This window comes from Cygnus atratus, chromosome 3 (assembly GCF_013377495.2).
Source record: "Cygnus atratus isolate AKBS03 ecotype Queensland, Australia chromosome 3, CAtr_DNAZoo_HiC_assembly, whole genome shotgun sequence".
NCBI classification, from domain to species: domain Eukaryota; kingdom Metazoa; phylum Chordata; class Aves; order Anseriformes; family Anatidae; genus Cygnus; species Cygnus atratus.
In genome coordinates, this window is record NC_066364.1 from 31,531,154 (window position 1) to 31,547,451 (window position 16,298).

Genomic DNA, 16,298 nt, shown 5'->3' on the forward strand with positions numbered 1-16,298 from the left:
ACTTAAAACTACTAAAACAGCTGTCTTGTTTGAACTTTTCCAATGCTTTTTTTTTTTTGATGTAGCAAACTTTAAGTTTGTTCTCACCTTCTGGCCTTGACTATGTGTCAAAACCACCCAAAATCCTGCTTTGAGAATAGCAAGGTCTAAGGGAGGCATAAGGTAAGGACTGGAGCCACCCTCAGACCTGAACCTGTCCTGTGGCAGAAGCAGCTCCGTTTTGCTTGCGGATGAGAGAAGGTAGCTGGTGTGATAATACCATGAGATCTGTTTACATGGTTGGTTGTTGCTAATTGTATATAACCGGCTGGAAATTGTAACGTGACCTTTCCTTTTCCTAATGGAGGTAGAGTCTCATGATCAGGACCGAACTTCAGTGAAACCTTTGTAAATCTGCCTTTGGTCCTGATTCCTACTTGTGACTTGGGATGTTCAGTGACCTTTTGGGTCATGTTTGTCACAACTGTCAAAATACAGGCTTATTACTAAGCCATATGGAAGAGATTTCTAATAATGACTTGGAACAAGGTGATCATTAAGGTCTTTCCCAACCCATTCTGTGATTCTGCAGATCTGTTTAAGCTGCAGACTCCTGTTGCCTTTTTTTTCAATATAAAAGAGCTTTTTGCTGCATGCCATCACATCTGAAAAGAACACGAAGAGTGCAGTTGTATGATTTTCTTAGCCTTTGAGTATGGAGGTAAAGCAGGGAAGCCTCTGCTGCACAGGAAAAGAATGAGCTTACTGTGGGGAAAGACAAGAATGAGCTTACTGTGACACAAGACTGCTTCAGGCTGTTTGTTCCTTTTAATCAGGAACTAACTCAGTGCAGCAAGTGGTAGGTAAATAGTCCCATATCTTCAGTTTGTAAAGACTAAAGGTTCAAGGTCCTTGAAGAACGCTTTATTCAAGAGTAAAGATTCATGTATTGTGGTTCTTGCACAATTTCCTTTGCGTAAAGGTCTTTGTGTAAGATACTCAAGATTTTTGCTCTTTTTGAGATCTGTTCTTTAATTCACAAAATCTGATGTATTTCTTCCTGGCTTCTTCTTCCTGATTTGAAGACTTAACTGATTCAGTAGACGTGAATAAGATTGTAGTTACATTAATTTTTGGTTCTAGGGTGCTTTCTTTGTGTGTGTTTTGTGTTGTGTGCGTCTGAATCTTACATGGTAGGAGATGGTGGATGGGGTTCTTCTTTCAGGAGAACTGAGCAGCTTCCAGTGAGGCTGGTAAGACAGTCTTTGGAAACAGCAGGGTAATACTGAACGTGTGTGACAGTACTAGTGCTGCTTTTGAGCATTTTAGTCTCATCTTGATTTAATCCCTGTCTCAAGTGCATTGCCTTGAGGGGACGAACTGATAGGAGTCTCTATGGTTCTGCCTCGAACTTTTCTTCTTCCCTGTGTGGCCAGTGGAGGTGGGACTCTTGTGTTAGTGGTGCTGCTTGTTGAATCACACAAAATACAACTGCTGCTTACATATTTTTCTTTTTTTTTTCTATATATCTGGTACATAAGAACGCTTGTTTTCTGTGCACAATTTGTATCTGAATCTCACCTTGGAGAAGTCAGATGTTTCTGGAAAATGTTCATTGATAACTTCATTTAAGTCTTGATGAGCAAAGCACTTACACAGCCCAAATTGTGTGGGGGAAGTCGTGGAGAGAGCACTGCACGAGCATGCTTATGCTGATGCAGCCACCCAGGCTTTGGTAAATCTTTGGCAGAAGTGACTCTTCAGGAACTGGCTGGTAACCATTAGATGTGTAAATCTTCTTGCAGTTAATTCGCTGTTCCACAAGATGGAGCCAGTTATTTGACAAATAAAATCTGTCAGCCAGCTGTTCTGTTTGGAGGAAGAGCAGCGTACTGCAGTAACTTTGCTTGCTGCTCGGGGCGCAGTCAGCGGCATTGGAGTGAAGGAAAGAGCCACGGAGCTGGAGTCTGGCAGAAGACGTGGCTGATGTTGGCCCAGAGAAGTTTACTATGGACTATTTTGAGATGCATAGGAGTTAGTGCTCTGTTACCTGTAGTGTTTGGCTTCCTTCCTTCTAGAATTATTTTTTTAATATGCCCGTGTGGGAAGTACATGTGCTCCTGCCCTAGCCTTGGCTGGTAGCCTGTAGCTGTAGTTGAGTGGGGCAGCAAGACGCTGAGGAGAAGCTACCGGTGACTGCTTAAGGCAGTCAAAGGACTTCTGTAAGGACTAATCAAAAGGAGACATAAAGCGTTGTTTCCTACTGTGTTGAGCTGCTCGAATTCATATGTAGTGAGTATACAGGGCTTCAAAGGTCTTCCTAATGCAGATAAAACTACTTTTTCCTCAGCATTTTAAATGGTCAGTGCCTTTAAGCCTTGTTTTGTACATGAGGCAGGCACATGCACCCACTAATGCAACACGTAATTCCAGCAGTCCGGAATAAAACTTAAACTTTGGACTTGCAGGAACTGATGTACCTCAGCCCACGTTACCTTTTGTAATGCGCTATACTGGCCTCAGCATTGTCACTGCTCTTGTTTTTCTTGCCCGAAGACCTGGATCAGCTGTACTCACAAGGCTGTTTGTGTAAGCTGTATGTACACGAGCAGAGTGCGTCAGCAGGGCTGGGGATGTTTATTGCTGCCTCTTTGATCAACTTTCTAATACAACCAACTAGAACACTTTGCCCAAAATGAACTGTGGGGCTGGGGAGGAAGGGGCTGTAAGGGGCACATTAAACATGTGCGAGGAACTAGACCAGTTTAAATAATATGGAGGAGAAATATATCATCAGAAGTCATACCCTGAAAAGGGAAAAGTGGGAAGATTTTTGAAATCTGTTCAGAGAAAGCATCTAGTTCAACAGAAAATACATGAAAATGATGCCTATTTTTCATAAAGTTCATACTTTGAAATCATTTTAGAATATGTGTCATGTGAAGACAGATAACTCTTCAGCAGCTTAAAAATTGGATGAAAATCAACTTATGTGAAGATTTGTGTTTAAAATTGTCAGTGACTTTCAGGCTCTTTATTGGTTAGGTTTAAAACAGCTGAATTCTGATGTTGAAATATTCTCATTTTTTTGGTAGCTGTAGATATTTTTGCAAGTAGGGAGAAGTTCTGCACAATAACTGTGGGTGCGTGGAATTTCTCTGTAAGAGGGGAAAAAAAGCTCTTGTCAGTTTGTCTCTGAAATTCACAAGTTACCTGGCAATTTCTAGCAAGAAAACTTGAGACATGTCGGGAAATGTTGAGCCCTATGGCTATACTTCTTTCATTCTAAAAGTCTAGATGGTTTCTAATAAAAGACTACTTAAATACTCAATATATGTCACAGTCAGTGGTGTGTTTGTGCATCTGGTTAAATTCTAGTTTCCAATGCAAACTTGACAGATGATTCCTGGATGCAGGTGAATCCGGCAGTGGCCATGGCTGACCCCGGTGAGCAACCGAACGCGCACCCGAGCTCTCGCTCCCCTCTCCTGTGGATTGGGGAGAAAACAGGAGGGCAAACAGACTTGAGGGTCGACATAGTGACAGATGAGTAAGAAAAGGAAAAAGCCCTGTGCACAAGGGAAACCGAGGAGTTCATTCCCTGCCTCCCATCAGCGGGCAGGTGTCCGGCCACTTCCTGGAAGGCAGGGCCTCGGCACATGTAGCAGTTGTATGGGAAGATAGACCCCATAACCACTTACGTCCCCTCTTCCTCCTCTTCTCCTGGGGCTTTTCCTACTGAGTGCAGTGGCACAGTGCAGGATGTGGCACAGCCGTACGGGCTGCTGTCAGGGAGCGCTAGTTGGCCTGGCCAGAGCCAGCCCTGTGGGAAACATCACTTGCTTTTTTCCAGTTAACATCTAGGAATCCAAATTTATGTGAATGTGTAACATCTCAAATACAAGTTTCTGCTTGGGTTTTACAAAGCTTGCCTATTCTAGCTGTTTAAATTTTAAATTGAAGTTTTATCGCCTTTCTGCTTCTTCAGAAGGTAACTGAATTGCAGCTACAAATACAACTAAATACGCGCGATAAACCATGTGTGGTTGTATTCGGTACTGGTTATTGTAATGGTTACTTGTAAATGTCAGACCATCCTAACGAAGATTTCAAAACGTTCACAAGAATAACCTAGTACATTCAAAATCTTGTTGTGGTGGTTTTACTCGGGTGGGCGGCCGAGCTCCACCACAACCGCTCTCTCACTCCCCCTCCTCAGAGAGGAACGGGGAGAAAATACGATGAAAAGGGCTCAAGGGTTGAGATAAGGACAGGGAGATCGCACAGTAATTATTGTGACGGGCAAAACAGACCTAGCATAGGGAGATAGTAAGATTTGTTACCTATTACTAACAAGCTAGAGAAGTGAGAAACAAAGTAAAGAAACCAAAAGCACCTTCCCCCCCATCCACCCTCTTCCACCTCCTCCCCCTGAGCGGCACAGGGGAACGGGGGAGTGGGGAGTTATGGTCAGTCTATAGCGCTTCTTCTTTGCCGCTTCTTCTCAGTCACTCTCGTCCCCTGTGCTGTGGGGTCCCTCCCATAGGATGCAGTCCTTGCTGAACTGATCCAGTGTGGGCTGCCCACAGGCAGCAGCTCTTCAAGAACTGCTCCAAATATGGGTCCGTACCACGGGGTCCATCCCTCAGGAGCGAACTGCTCCAACCTGGATCCCCCACGGCAGCAGCTCCTGCCAGGTCACCTGCTCCTGCATGGTCTCCTCTCTACAGGCTGCAGGTCCAGCCCGGAATCTGCTCCGGCAGGGGTCTTCCACAGGCCGCAGTCTCCATCGGTGCAGGTCCACCTGCTCCACCGTGGTCTCCTCCACAGGCTGCAGCGTGGAACCCTGCTTCACCACGGTACTCCAGGGGCTGCAGGGGGACATCCATGGTCCTCACCACAGGCTGCAGGGGACTTCTGCTCCGGCGCCTGGAGCACCTCTCCCCCTCCTTCTTCACTGACCTTGGCGCCTGCAAGGCTGTTCCTCACTCCTCTCACTCTCCCAGCTGCTGTGTGGCACAGCGTTTTTTTTCCCTGTCCTAAATATGCTCTCACAGAGGTGCAAAACAACATCACTTACTGGCTCAGCTCTGGTCAGCAGTGGGGCCCTTACCCGACATGGGGCAGCTTCTAGATCTTTCTCACAGAAGCTGTGTATCTGTTAACTGTATCTTAAATGACAGAAGAAGTTACTTGAAGTGGATTTGGTATCAGAAATAGTACCCTGATAGCAGCATAGAAAGTTGCTGAAGTTCAGCCCAGCCATTCTAGTAAGAAGCTTGTATTAAATGGCTTTCAAAAGAATAAAATTACGTATTGTATTAAAGCTTATACCAGACAACATTTCCTACTAACGTTGGCCAGTTAGAGTTGCACTATATCATGGCAGTTCTTGACAGGTAAGGTAGCTTTGTTACTGCCATGTGAAGGTGTTTTAAATAGCGTTAAGTAACCATCATCAACTTTCTCAATTCTCAATGTTCAGTCTCCATTGTTGAAGCCAAATGTCTGTTTTCTTATGTCAGTAGCAGAATATGTACAGCAGATAAGCTATCTTACTTTTCTAAATTTGAAAATTGTTTGTTGAATCAATCCAATTTACCCTTGAACGTTTCTGACATGGAAAGGTTTGCAGGCTGCCAACTTCCTGGCAAAGTTGAGAAAAGCTCAGTGGCATAAAGTACATACTCCTGAGCACCGGTTGCTGCCACTTTGCTTTTGTCCGGTGTGGTTCTTTTTGTTCAGACTGTCCTATTGTGAGTACAACAAGTGTTCTGGTGCCCATACAGACAAATTATTTTATAACTTCTCTTGCCTACTGCTTACTGTGGCATAATTGATTTGTATTAATTACTTTTTATTTGAAGTATTTAATATTGCGCACTGTCATTAGTCTGAAATAAATTCAGGGAGTACACGTAGCATTTTGATCTGGCCTCAGGTTTATTAGTGTTATTCCACTGCTTAGTTTGTTACTCTGTTGCTCAGTTAAGTTTTATTTCCCTGAGTTATTCAGAAATAAGTAAAAATTAATGAACTTTGAGCTTCTGGGAAAACACAAAACCGTTCCTTTCCAGGAGAATAATAGCTGTTATGTGTTATGACCTTACTGTTTGTTAACAATTCTAAGCTAAGCTATTAAACTACCAAGTTAGCAATCTCCCTCCTCATTTGTTAAAATAGATTTTGGTCATGTTGAACCCTCATCCCAGTCTTGTCTTGTTGATGTATATGTGGACTGTAGCTGAGAAAAATCTGAGGTATAGGAAACTAGATAGGTGACCTAAAGAGCAGTGCCCAGCCAGAGTTGTATAATGTTATAAAAAAGAAAAATGAAAGAAAAATGGCTGTGTGTAAGCACCCCATAGGATAAAAATAGGGACAGCACATAGTACAGATGATTATCTCCTGTCCTTGTAGTGACCTGGTCAAAACTGGCTTTCCTCTGTATAACCCAGGGTTGTGCATTCTAGTTTGGGGGCAAAATTGGATGAGCTGTTGGGTGCACAAGACCTTGCCGTAGTTGTTTTTAAACCATCATGGGTACGTTAAGCAACTGCACAAGCTAAGGTACGTTAGCCACAGCGGAGTGGCAAATGGAGTATTTAGAATAAGTTTCGTCTGGTGCATAACTTCATCTGAAACTTGACTAATATCTTGATGCAAGCAGCCTGCACATCCTGGAGCACTAAAACTTGTGGTAGTGTACATTGCTAGTGGGGTCTTCCTGCACTCTGGATCTGTACGGACTAATTGAACAGGGTGCTTTGTGTGTGGAGCATTTTATGGGGGGGAATGGCAGGTCAGGCAGCTGCTAGCTTTTGAGCTCTTTTCAGGTGTATATTGTAAATAGTTTGACTGTTAGTTCTTACCTGGTGAGTATTTCTGTAGAAGTGTAGTTTGTGCAGGGTTAGTTTCAGTGAGTAATTGTTAGATCTCCTGACCCCTGAAATATAATTTTATCATCATAGCACTTCTTTGTAAAACTGCCAGTCACCTTAATCGTTTTGGTCTTAAAGGTCAAGCGCTGGACATCAGGCGTCTGACTCGCTGAGGTCATGAGCAAGACAAATTAAAAGCAGAGTGGCTACTCCAGCTGTAGCTAGTGAGAGGAACGCCTCTTGCAGTAAAGCCAGGGACCTGTGTATGTACTAACAATATGTTAGTGTTGTAATGCTAACTGCTGCAGCTGTGTTAATGGTCTGGGTGTGCATCTGTCCTACAGAAGGGGAAAGTGATTGCTCAAAACAAGCTCCAGCTCTTCAATGTGTGTCTTCTTTGCTTCTGGTTGTTAATTATTTAATCACTTTAATTCTTTAGAGTTCAGAACTAGATGGAGTTTAAAACACTGCCTTTCATACTGGTGGTGTTGAGAGCTGGAATAAAACAAGTAAGAGTCATGGAATCACTTCAGGACATGGTTGGCCGTTTTGGCTTCCAGGGCACGCTGCTGACTTACATTCAGCTTGCTGTTGACCAGAACCCCCAGATCCCTTTCTGCAGGGCTGCTCTCCAGCCTCTCGTCCACATGCAGAATCCGGCACTTGCTCTCATTAAACTTCAGGTGCTTGATGATTGCCCAGCCCTCTAATTTGTCTCAAGATCTCTCTTCAAGGCATTTCCACCCTCAAGAGAGTCAACAGCTCCTCCCAGTTTAGTATCATCTGTGAACCTACTTAGTATGCGTTCGAGTCCTGCACCCAGATCATTTATAAAAACATTAGAGAGAACATTAAAGAGCATTTGACTTGAAGTTACTACAGTCCCAAATATCCCAAGTGTCTGTGAGATTTCAGGTCAGCATATCCTAGGTCTGTGTCAACATGTTTCTCAGCCGCATTAACAGTGATAAAGTTCATAAATCATCTTGATTCTACAGGAAAATTCATTGGGCTGTGAATGGCAGCTCATTAAGTAGTTCAGGCATCGAGGGGGCTGAATATATTTCATTTTCTACTGTACTTTGTCTTGGGTATTTTGATTATTTGGCTTTTTAAATCTCTGTATAGTATTCCGTATAATCATTCTCTAAAAACTTGCACGCTACTGTTGCATGTGTGGGGTATTAAAGGATTTGGTGCATTCACATAAGGTCGCTCTGCATTTAATTTGAAGCTTGGTACAGATGCGTGTCTTAGGTGGCTTTGAATTGGAGAGAAAGGGGCAACTTCTGATTTTTGCTGATACTTGGATCTCATGCATAGCCATAAGTGTTATTCAGAATGTAAGCAAAATCTTGTTGCTGCTGGTAAGCCAACTTCTTAAAGTTTTTTTGGAGTGTGCTTCGTAGCTAATTGAAATGTTATATGATATCAGTTAAAAGTAGAAAGTCATAAATAAAATTGCAAATGATGGACGTTAGCAGCAGTAACTAGATGTAGATATCTTTGAGAAAGAGCTGTCAGCCTTTATTCAGACTTATTTACTCCTGTTGTCTGGAACAGAGTCGTGCCAAAGAAGGTCTTCGCAGTATATGGAATTTTGAAAATAGCTAATGTGTTTCCTTGTTCCCTTTAGGTCCAAGATGGGCTTCCTGGAACACTGGTGTTTTTATTTGCATCAGATGTGCTGGAATACATCGAAATCTTGGGGTCCATATATCAAGGGTCAAGTCTGTCAACCTGGACCAGTGGACACCAGAACAAATACAGGTAAAATATTAAATTGTTTTCAAATTGGAAGGAATTCAAGGAATCCTTTTCAAATGATTGAGTTTATCATGAATGTTTTACAGTCAAAGTAGAGAGACAGGAGAGCTACTGTGATTTTCAAATGTTTAAGGGCAACTTTAACTGTCTAGCAAGGTAACTTAATACCCCTACGTGAACAGAAAAGCTACACAATCAAAGAAAGATGCCTGTAGTTTTAAGGTGGTGTATTTAAGAGTATTCTATTTTCCTTTTTCCTCGAATCTTTCAAATGTGTTTCTATATAAATAAAATATTGAATGTACTCTCTAGCTCTTCTGATTCATTGTAAAGAGACTTTATAGATATTACAAGTGATTTTTTAGGTTTCATTCCATAGGACTGAACAGATTGTAGTCAGCTACAGTCTATTCACAAATACCTAATATATTATTTAAACCGTTTTTATATATAATCTCGGTACACAATTTGAATTACTAGAACAAGGGATCAGAAATACTCATGTTCATATGAATCTTTATTATGCTGAATGAGTTTGAGAAGCTGAAGCTTGTTAAGTGCTATAAATTTGGGACATCTGAGTTCTTTAAAACCTACAGTGTCATTTAAGCACACCTTTAGCATTCTCACTGTCATGATTTGAAGTATAAATGGTCAAGAACTAACTGTTTTCTATCGCTTTTCCTTAGTGCATGCAGGAAATGGGAAATACTAAAGCAAGACTACTCTATGAAGCTAACCTACCGGAGAACTTTAGAAGACCTCAAACAGATCAGTATCCTTTTCGCTTTAGTTTTCACATTGAAATGACTTCAAATGCTATTTAGATGTTAGGACTATTTCAAGAAAATTCTACATTTGGCATCTCGTTGTTTCGTTGATACCATTGTGTAAGAAGTAGCAGTGGAAGTTGGGAACGGTTCAGAAAAGGTTTAAATTACTTCAGTTATAGCAAATCTACTTTGTAATGAGATTTGGCAAGCCCCATTTATTTTTACTGTCAAAAGAAGTGACTTCATAAATTCCATATATGTAAGAAGTTAGAGTGATACCAGAGAGCTCTTGATTCTGTCCCTATCTTGAATAACTGCCAGCTGAAGTTAGAAGCATTTGAACAGGAAATAATGAGCTGAACAGCAGAGAAAAATAAGTCATTGGATCTTACGCAAAGTGAAGTACAGATTTCTTCCTCTAGATTAAGTATAGTTTAGTTTTCTGAAGTTGAAGTGTGTGCAGTCTATGAACTATGTGAGCACAGATGATAAGTATGGGAATATCTGAGTAAGCCAAACATCCTGACAGCTGCCATTTGTGTTGGTGAGTGTTTACCACCAGGTACCTGGAAGGGGGAGGGTTGGAGGAAAAATTGTCTGCCATTGATGGAACGGCTTTACTCAAAAATTAGCTTTCTCAAATGTACTGAATCCTTTGGATAATTTATAATAGCATTAACCTAGGTTTGTATTAGCCTCTGATTCAGTGACGGTATTCCACAGGTAAGATTTGCTTCACCTGATCTTATTGGAACTCTTAACTGTAATGAGATACTAAACACTTACTGTTAAGTGAGCTGAATCTTTTCCCAGCTCTCTTAGTCTGACACAGGCTATAGAGGCTGATAAACTGACTTAGCTGTAATTGGATCCGAATCTTCTTCTTCTATATCCAAAAGTGATCTTGGTTCTTCTGTTTATTAGATGCTATGCTTGATATGTAACGTGCCGAAGATTTTTTTGAAGGGTAACACTCTTCATTTTAATGAGCACTTGGGGAAAAAAAAAAAAAGGATGTGTTTCTTCACGTTCCAGTAGCTTTTGCATTAAATGTACATAGGTTTAAGAAAAAAAAAGGAAGCACATACTACTGTAGTATCCCAGCTGTAATACTTAGATTAAAACTTAAGCAAAAGTTGACCTTAAAGACAAATATTTTGTACGTACTGCATTTGAATTTCCTGGTGCTGTTGCAGGAGAACTAATAAAGCTTTACTTGAACCTTTGTTGTCAGTTAAGACCAAAAGTTGCATTAGCTCTGTTGCACAGTAGATCTCAGACAACAGGTAATCAACACTTCTGTCTCATCGGGCTTACTTTAAACTTTCAAAACAATCATTTTCTTGACACTGTATACCTTGAGATAATTATATAGTCTTTTGTCAGTTTCTAGGTGGTTGACTTGGTACACTGAGTTTATTTAATTGCATATGTCCTCTTTATTAAAAATACAGTGCTAGAAAAGAGGATGACAGTGTTTTCTATTTTAATTCTCTTCTCCCTCAATTTTGGCAGCTACTTAGCTGCTTGACATTGGTAATAACTGCTGTGATATGAACTTTTTTGCCATCTTTTTGACCTTTTGTATCAGTACAAAATCATTATGGTCTCGAAAGTATTCTGGTTGTGAATATTCTTAATATTCTGAAACAACTTTTGGATGAGCTGTGAAAACCCTTCGCATTACAGTGATCGCTTTTGTATATATTATTCCATCTTAGTGTTTAATTTCTTGTAGCGCTATAATGTGCATTCTTCTACTTTCTGGGTAGTTGAATGGAGAAATGGAGAAGCTTGCAGGGTTGGAATCTGCCCAAAATCTCCCGATAAAGGCCCCCCATCACTTCTGCTTGATCACAAGACTGACCTTTCTGAGCGTTTTCATTTTCTCTTGTACCTGATGGGGGTCCTCTGGCCTGGAAGCTAACTGAAGATCTTCTTGATCTGGACATTAGTTTACTGTTTGAAAGTGGTTTTGTTCTTAGAGTAGATTAATTTTTCCCCCCTTTGTTTTACTTGTCTCTTAAAACAGTTTTGGCGTCTGTTGAGGTTGCATTAAATTATTCTGCTAACAAGGACACAGTGGGTTACTGACGTAAGGGTAGACATCGTTCAAAACTTGGATCCTTGAATGAAGAGGTATCTTTCAAAATGCACAACTTAATACCCCAGTGTAATAGCATCCCGAAAAATTAAACCTTCTGAAATCTAAAAACTTCTGATTGTTTGGTATGTATAAAGAACAACATATGTATAGCTTGGTACTAATATTTTAAAGAGCTCAAGATCCCCTTTAGAATGTAGATACATTTGAAAAGAGTAAGAAAATAATGTTTTCTTTTTGCAGCTTTTTTATGAGGCAAGTGTTTAGGTGACACTTGCATGCGATTTGAAACTAAATATTATTGTTGAAGATAAAACTTGATGTGCAGAAGGAAGCAACGGAGTGCTCTGAGCTCAGTGCTAATCTTAAGAGATAGTACAGGGAACTAAGGTAGTTCCCCTTGATTGAGGAAAAAATGGTATGGGAATTAAAGATGCAACGAACCTGAGCTTTCACAGTTGAAATTTTGATTTCTGAATGGATAATCGTATTGCCAAACAGATTAGTTAAGATTTAAAGTTTATTCTATAGGTACCAGAGAGTTAGCTTTACTAAAATTCAAGTACTCGCTCTGCTTTGGATGAGTTGCTTTATTAAGCTGAGATAATACTTGAAGAAAATAACTATTGTTCTTTCTGTATTTGAGCTAGCAAGTTGGCTGTTCTGGTCTTCCATGCTAGTATACTTGCTGTTATTTCCACCTGTGGTTCCATACCTTCTTATCATTATTGCTTTAGTTTTCTTTCCCTTCCACAGAGATGTTTGTTGTAGTGGAATATTCTTATAGAGGACTTGCTGATCCCAGAGGACTTTTTATGATCAGCTTTTGATACATGCTATAATTTGTGCAAATCAAAAAACAGGTACATATATCTCACCTGTTTTCCAAGTTACGATGATAAATGATACTTTAATTATTTACTGTATTTACTAGGAGTACCTTTGCAAGTATTTGCAATGCTATGGTTCTGCAGCTTATAAATACCAAGTGCAAATACCATAACTGTGGAATGCTGGGTTCCTTCTAGTATATCTTTCTGATACTTCATTAAGAGATGAAAATGACTAATTTTCTGCAGTAAAAAACAGCTCTTTTTGGACAATACAGTAGCAATTGTTCTGTGCAGAGTGGTTTCTCTTCTGTTGTTTTAAAATGACAAAATGGGTTGGAACAAAATCTGCAGTTCTTTAACTTGAATAACCTGTCAGCTGTTTAACTTACTGTTGCTATTTATCTGAATGCATATTTTCCTTAAACTAGCTGTTTCCAGAGCCGTGGAATTTTTCATCAGGGACAAGTATGAAAAGAAGAAGTATTATGATAAAAATGCAGCAAATACCTTCAATGTAAGTAAGCAGTTTCACCAAGAATTCTGTCACTTTTCTTACTTGAGAGCTATATGAGAGAAATGTAGGAAACCTTACACATGTTAAAGTGTCTTTCACAGTAGAAAACTTTTTGATACAGAGCTAAATGCTTTCTTTTATCTGTTGAAATCTATTCCTAGATTCTGTAAGTACAACATACGTTGTCTATTGCATTTTTAACAGCAAACTGTTATGATCCAACAAATAACTTTCTTCAGGCCTTTTATATTGTGGTGTTTTGTTCTTTCAGTGATGGATAGTTCTTTAACAGTATTCTTTTGTATAGTATACTTATACCTTTTTGAGTGTCTTTTTCTGTCGTAGAAATAAAACAGAATTACTGTTCCTGTGTACTTTGATTTTCCTCTTTCTCTGTAATATCTTGATGAGAGGTCCTAAGGTGTTTTGGGTCCCTTTTGTGAGGGTCTTGTTGCTCTGATAAAATGTTAGAATCTTGCTTGCAGTGAGGTGCACTGTAATAGCAAATGAGTAATAAGACAATACAAAATTAAATAGTTATGCATTCACCGCTGTAAGCTGGTGAGAGATTTCCTTGCAAAGCAGTTTTGAGAATGTCAGTCCTTACTGAAGTTCAGAATTCATTAGTTTTCTTGATACAGCAGTTCATGGGGTGTACAATCTAGTTCATACATCTCAATTTTTATATAGGTATATGTATGCTTAAACTTCCATATATCTACATTATTTAAGTATGGCCTAACACAAAACTTATCAGTCCATCTTACTAGGCAGTGAACTTTGACAGGGAAATGAGTGTAAGGATGGGAGTAGAGACTGAATTTATGCTGCCTTTGCCATTTGGAAAAAATGGATCTTCAAATGATATTTTTATTTTAGAAAATTTAGAAAAATGTGGAAATCAGAGAAGTGAATTTCGTTAAGCATTACTGAAGTAGGGGAAAGGTTGCCTCACTTAAACCACAATTTGTATTTTACCTCTTGAATTACACTGTTAGCTACCTCTGTTATTTTGATTACAAGGTAGAAAATAGCAACAGTCATTTAAAACTATACTTGTATAAAAAGTTCAAAATATTTGCAAGGTACTTTTAAACACAAGACCTAGGTGTCTAGTATAATAGTCCACTGCTGCTTTAGTATATTTGAATGAGTAATCAGATTTTGCTTGTTGTACTGCAAACTAATATAAATCGTTTTTGACATAGCATTAAGAATGGAATCCAGAAAAGCTGGAGAGATGCACGTTACTGCTGAGTAGGGAACAGCATTTTATTTCTTCCTACCTGGACTTGTCTTTCATTGACTAGTATAAATTGCATAATTTTTCTGATTAGGACCAAAATCTGATTATGAAATATTTTAACAAATGGACAAATCCTGCACACTCACATTTACCTGCTTTTCTTCAGGGCCATCAGACATTGGGTTTGAGGTAGGCAATTTTTTGCTACAGTAGTAGCAAAGTCTTACAAGTACACAGATTTACTGAACTAGTGCAGTGTCTGTCATCCTGGTCTGCTGCTTGTTTTCAGTTGCTCTGCTTGGCTGTGATCCCCAGCCCAGCTCATGCACACCTGTGTTTGTGTGCCTGGTATTCCGTGACCATCTCTTGTGTGGGCTTTGGACTGACAGGGAAGAGGAAGAAAAGGTGAACTGAAGATGGGCCTTCGTATTCTGCATGTCTGTTGCACATCTTTTCTCCTCCTGGGTGCTATAGACAGGGGAGGTACCTGCACCTCCAGCAGATGGAGGTGTGTGAGGTGTTTGAGAAGAACCAGGTGAGGACAGTGCTGCTGGGGTATGAGTTTCTGCACACTTGTGTGGCAGTGGTGAGGAGTTTCTTTCTGTGGTTGTGATGATGTCTGAGAAACCTGCCCTCGTCCCACCTTTTCAGGAGGTGGCTGAGATTCCCTGCCTGTGGAAGAAGGGGGAGATTCCTGCTTGTGGTCTACAGCTCTGTCAAGTGTTTCAGTGGCACCAAAGCAGTTGCTAGCATGAGCCTTTTATCAGTAATAGTCTCAGGAGCTGTTGGTTGTGAACAGTTTAATTTGGAGATACATATGTGTATTGTCATCTGGTAAAATGAGTCCCTTCTGGGTATGAGCAGGTAAAACAAGTGCAAAAATAGGCTTGCTAGACCTTCAGGGCTGCTTTCCTTAATCAAGTGATTTTGCTGAAGTGGTATTTAAAACTTCAAGGGACTTTCCTGGATTTGATTCACTGTTAAAGGTGCTTGTGATAAAAGCTTCAAGCAGCATAAAAATTGTACGTTTTAAGAGAATCTGTTCAAAACCATACACAATTTTTCATAGATCAATTTTGGCGAGATCGTAAGCTTTTCAAGTTTGTTAACAGCACAATGACTGTGTTAATGTATTCTGTCTGTTGGAGTCAGGAGTGTATGTGTCAAGGCTCAGCTCTTGCTTCTGTGGTTATCAGGATTCTTGTATCAAAATGTTAATTACATGAGGTGATTTTTTCTGACAAGAAGACTGTTGTAATACTAAATTGAGTTTTGAGAGACCCTGACTATAATAACAAATTTCTCTAGTGGCCAGCCTTGTACTGCCATCAAATGCGCAGGCTAAAAATAAGCAAATATGAAAAGTTTAGTTACTCTTTTCATATATTTTTGATTTTTTTTCTATTTAGCTTCTGCTAATATTACAATATTTGACTTTGTTTTATTCTGATCCGTGGAAAACAACAACAACACAATGAATAAATAAGCCTGCAATGAGGAAAACGATTTTATTTTTTGTGTCCCATGGAAGCATCCTCAGATAGACTGGGTGCATATGACATGGTGCTGAGTTTGCACAGCTGAGTCGTAACTTTCCTGTTTTTTCAAGCATTTGGTCAGAGGCAAGGTATGACCAACAAGCATGGAACGAGGCAGTAACTTCGGTAAGCTCCACGCAGCCAAATTTAAATCAAGCTTTATAAGCAAGAGCATCTTTTTTGGAAGTTAAGGTGTAGTTTAGGGAAATGTAATCCTCAAGAATCCTTTAAGGCAAGTGATTTTCACTCACAAAAGCAATTATCTTTGAGCCAGCCCAAAGACTGGGAATTTCAGAGTAACTTAATGTGTGTCAGCTCTTTGAGGAATTGTTACTGTTGTAATGATCTGTAAATGTGTAGATACAGTTGTAGGGTTCTGACTGTGACTAAATTGTCAAGACAGCTGTATGGTATTTATTGTATACAGGAAAATGTATCCTTATTATCAAAGCATATTCCATGTAAGCAGTGTAGCCTGTGACAGAAGTAGTATTTCTCAGGCCAGTGCCCATCATATTTCTCTTTCAACATTAATTAGTCACACTGGTTTAAAAGATTACCACTTCCTTTCTCAGGAAGTAGTTCATAGCCCTACAGTGGTGAGACCTTGGTTTGTCAAGATTTCTAAAGACCAGTTGCTTAAGGAAGCCACGTCTCTCAATC

General features: G+C 39.9%; 1 protein-coding gene across 2 annotated transcripts in view; it reads left to right on the forward strand.

Annotated features, from left to right (window-relative positions):
• Positions 1-16,298, forward strand: part of SMAP1 (small ArfGAP 1) — a 92,656-nt gene that overhangs the window by 14,870 nt on the left and 61,488 nt on the right. For both annotated transcript variants that reach the window (XM_035542989.1, XM_035542990.2), the window contains exons 2-4: positions 8,497-8,630; positions 9,317-9,402; positions 12,776-12,851. In XM_035542989.1, the coding sequence (XP_035398882.1) occupies positions 8,497-8,630; positions 9,317-9,402; positions 12,776-12,851 (296 nt within the window). The remainder of the gene's footprint in view (positions 1-8,496; positions 8,631-9,316; positions 9,403-12,775; positions 12,852-16,298) is intronic.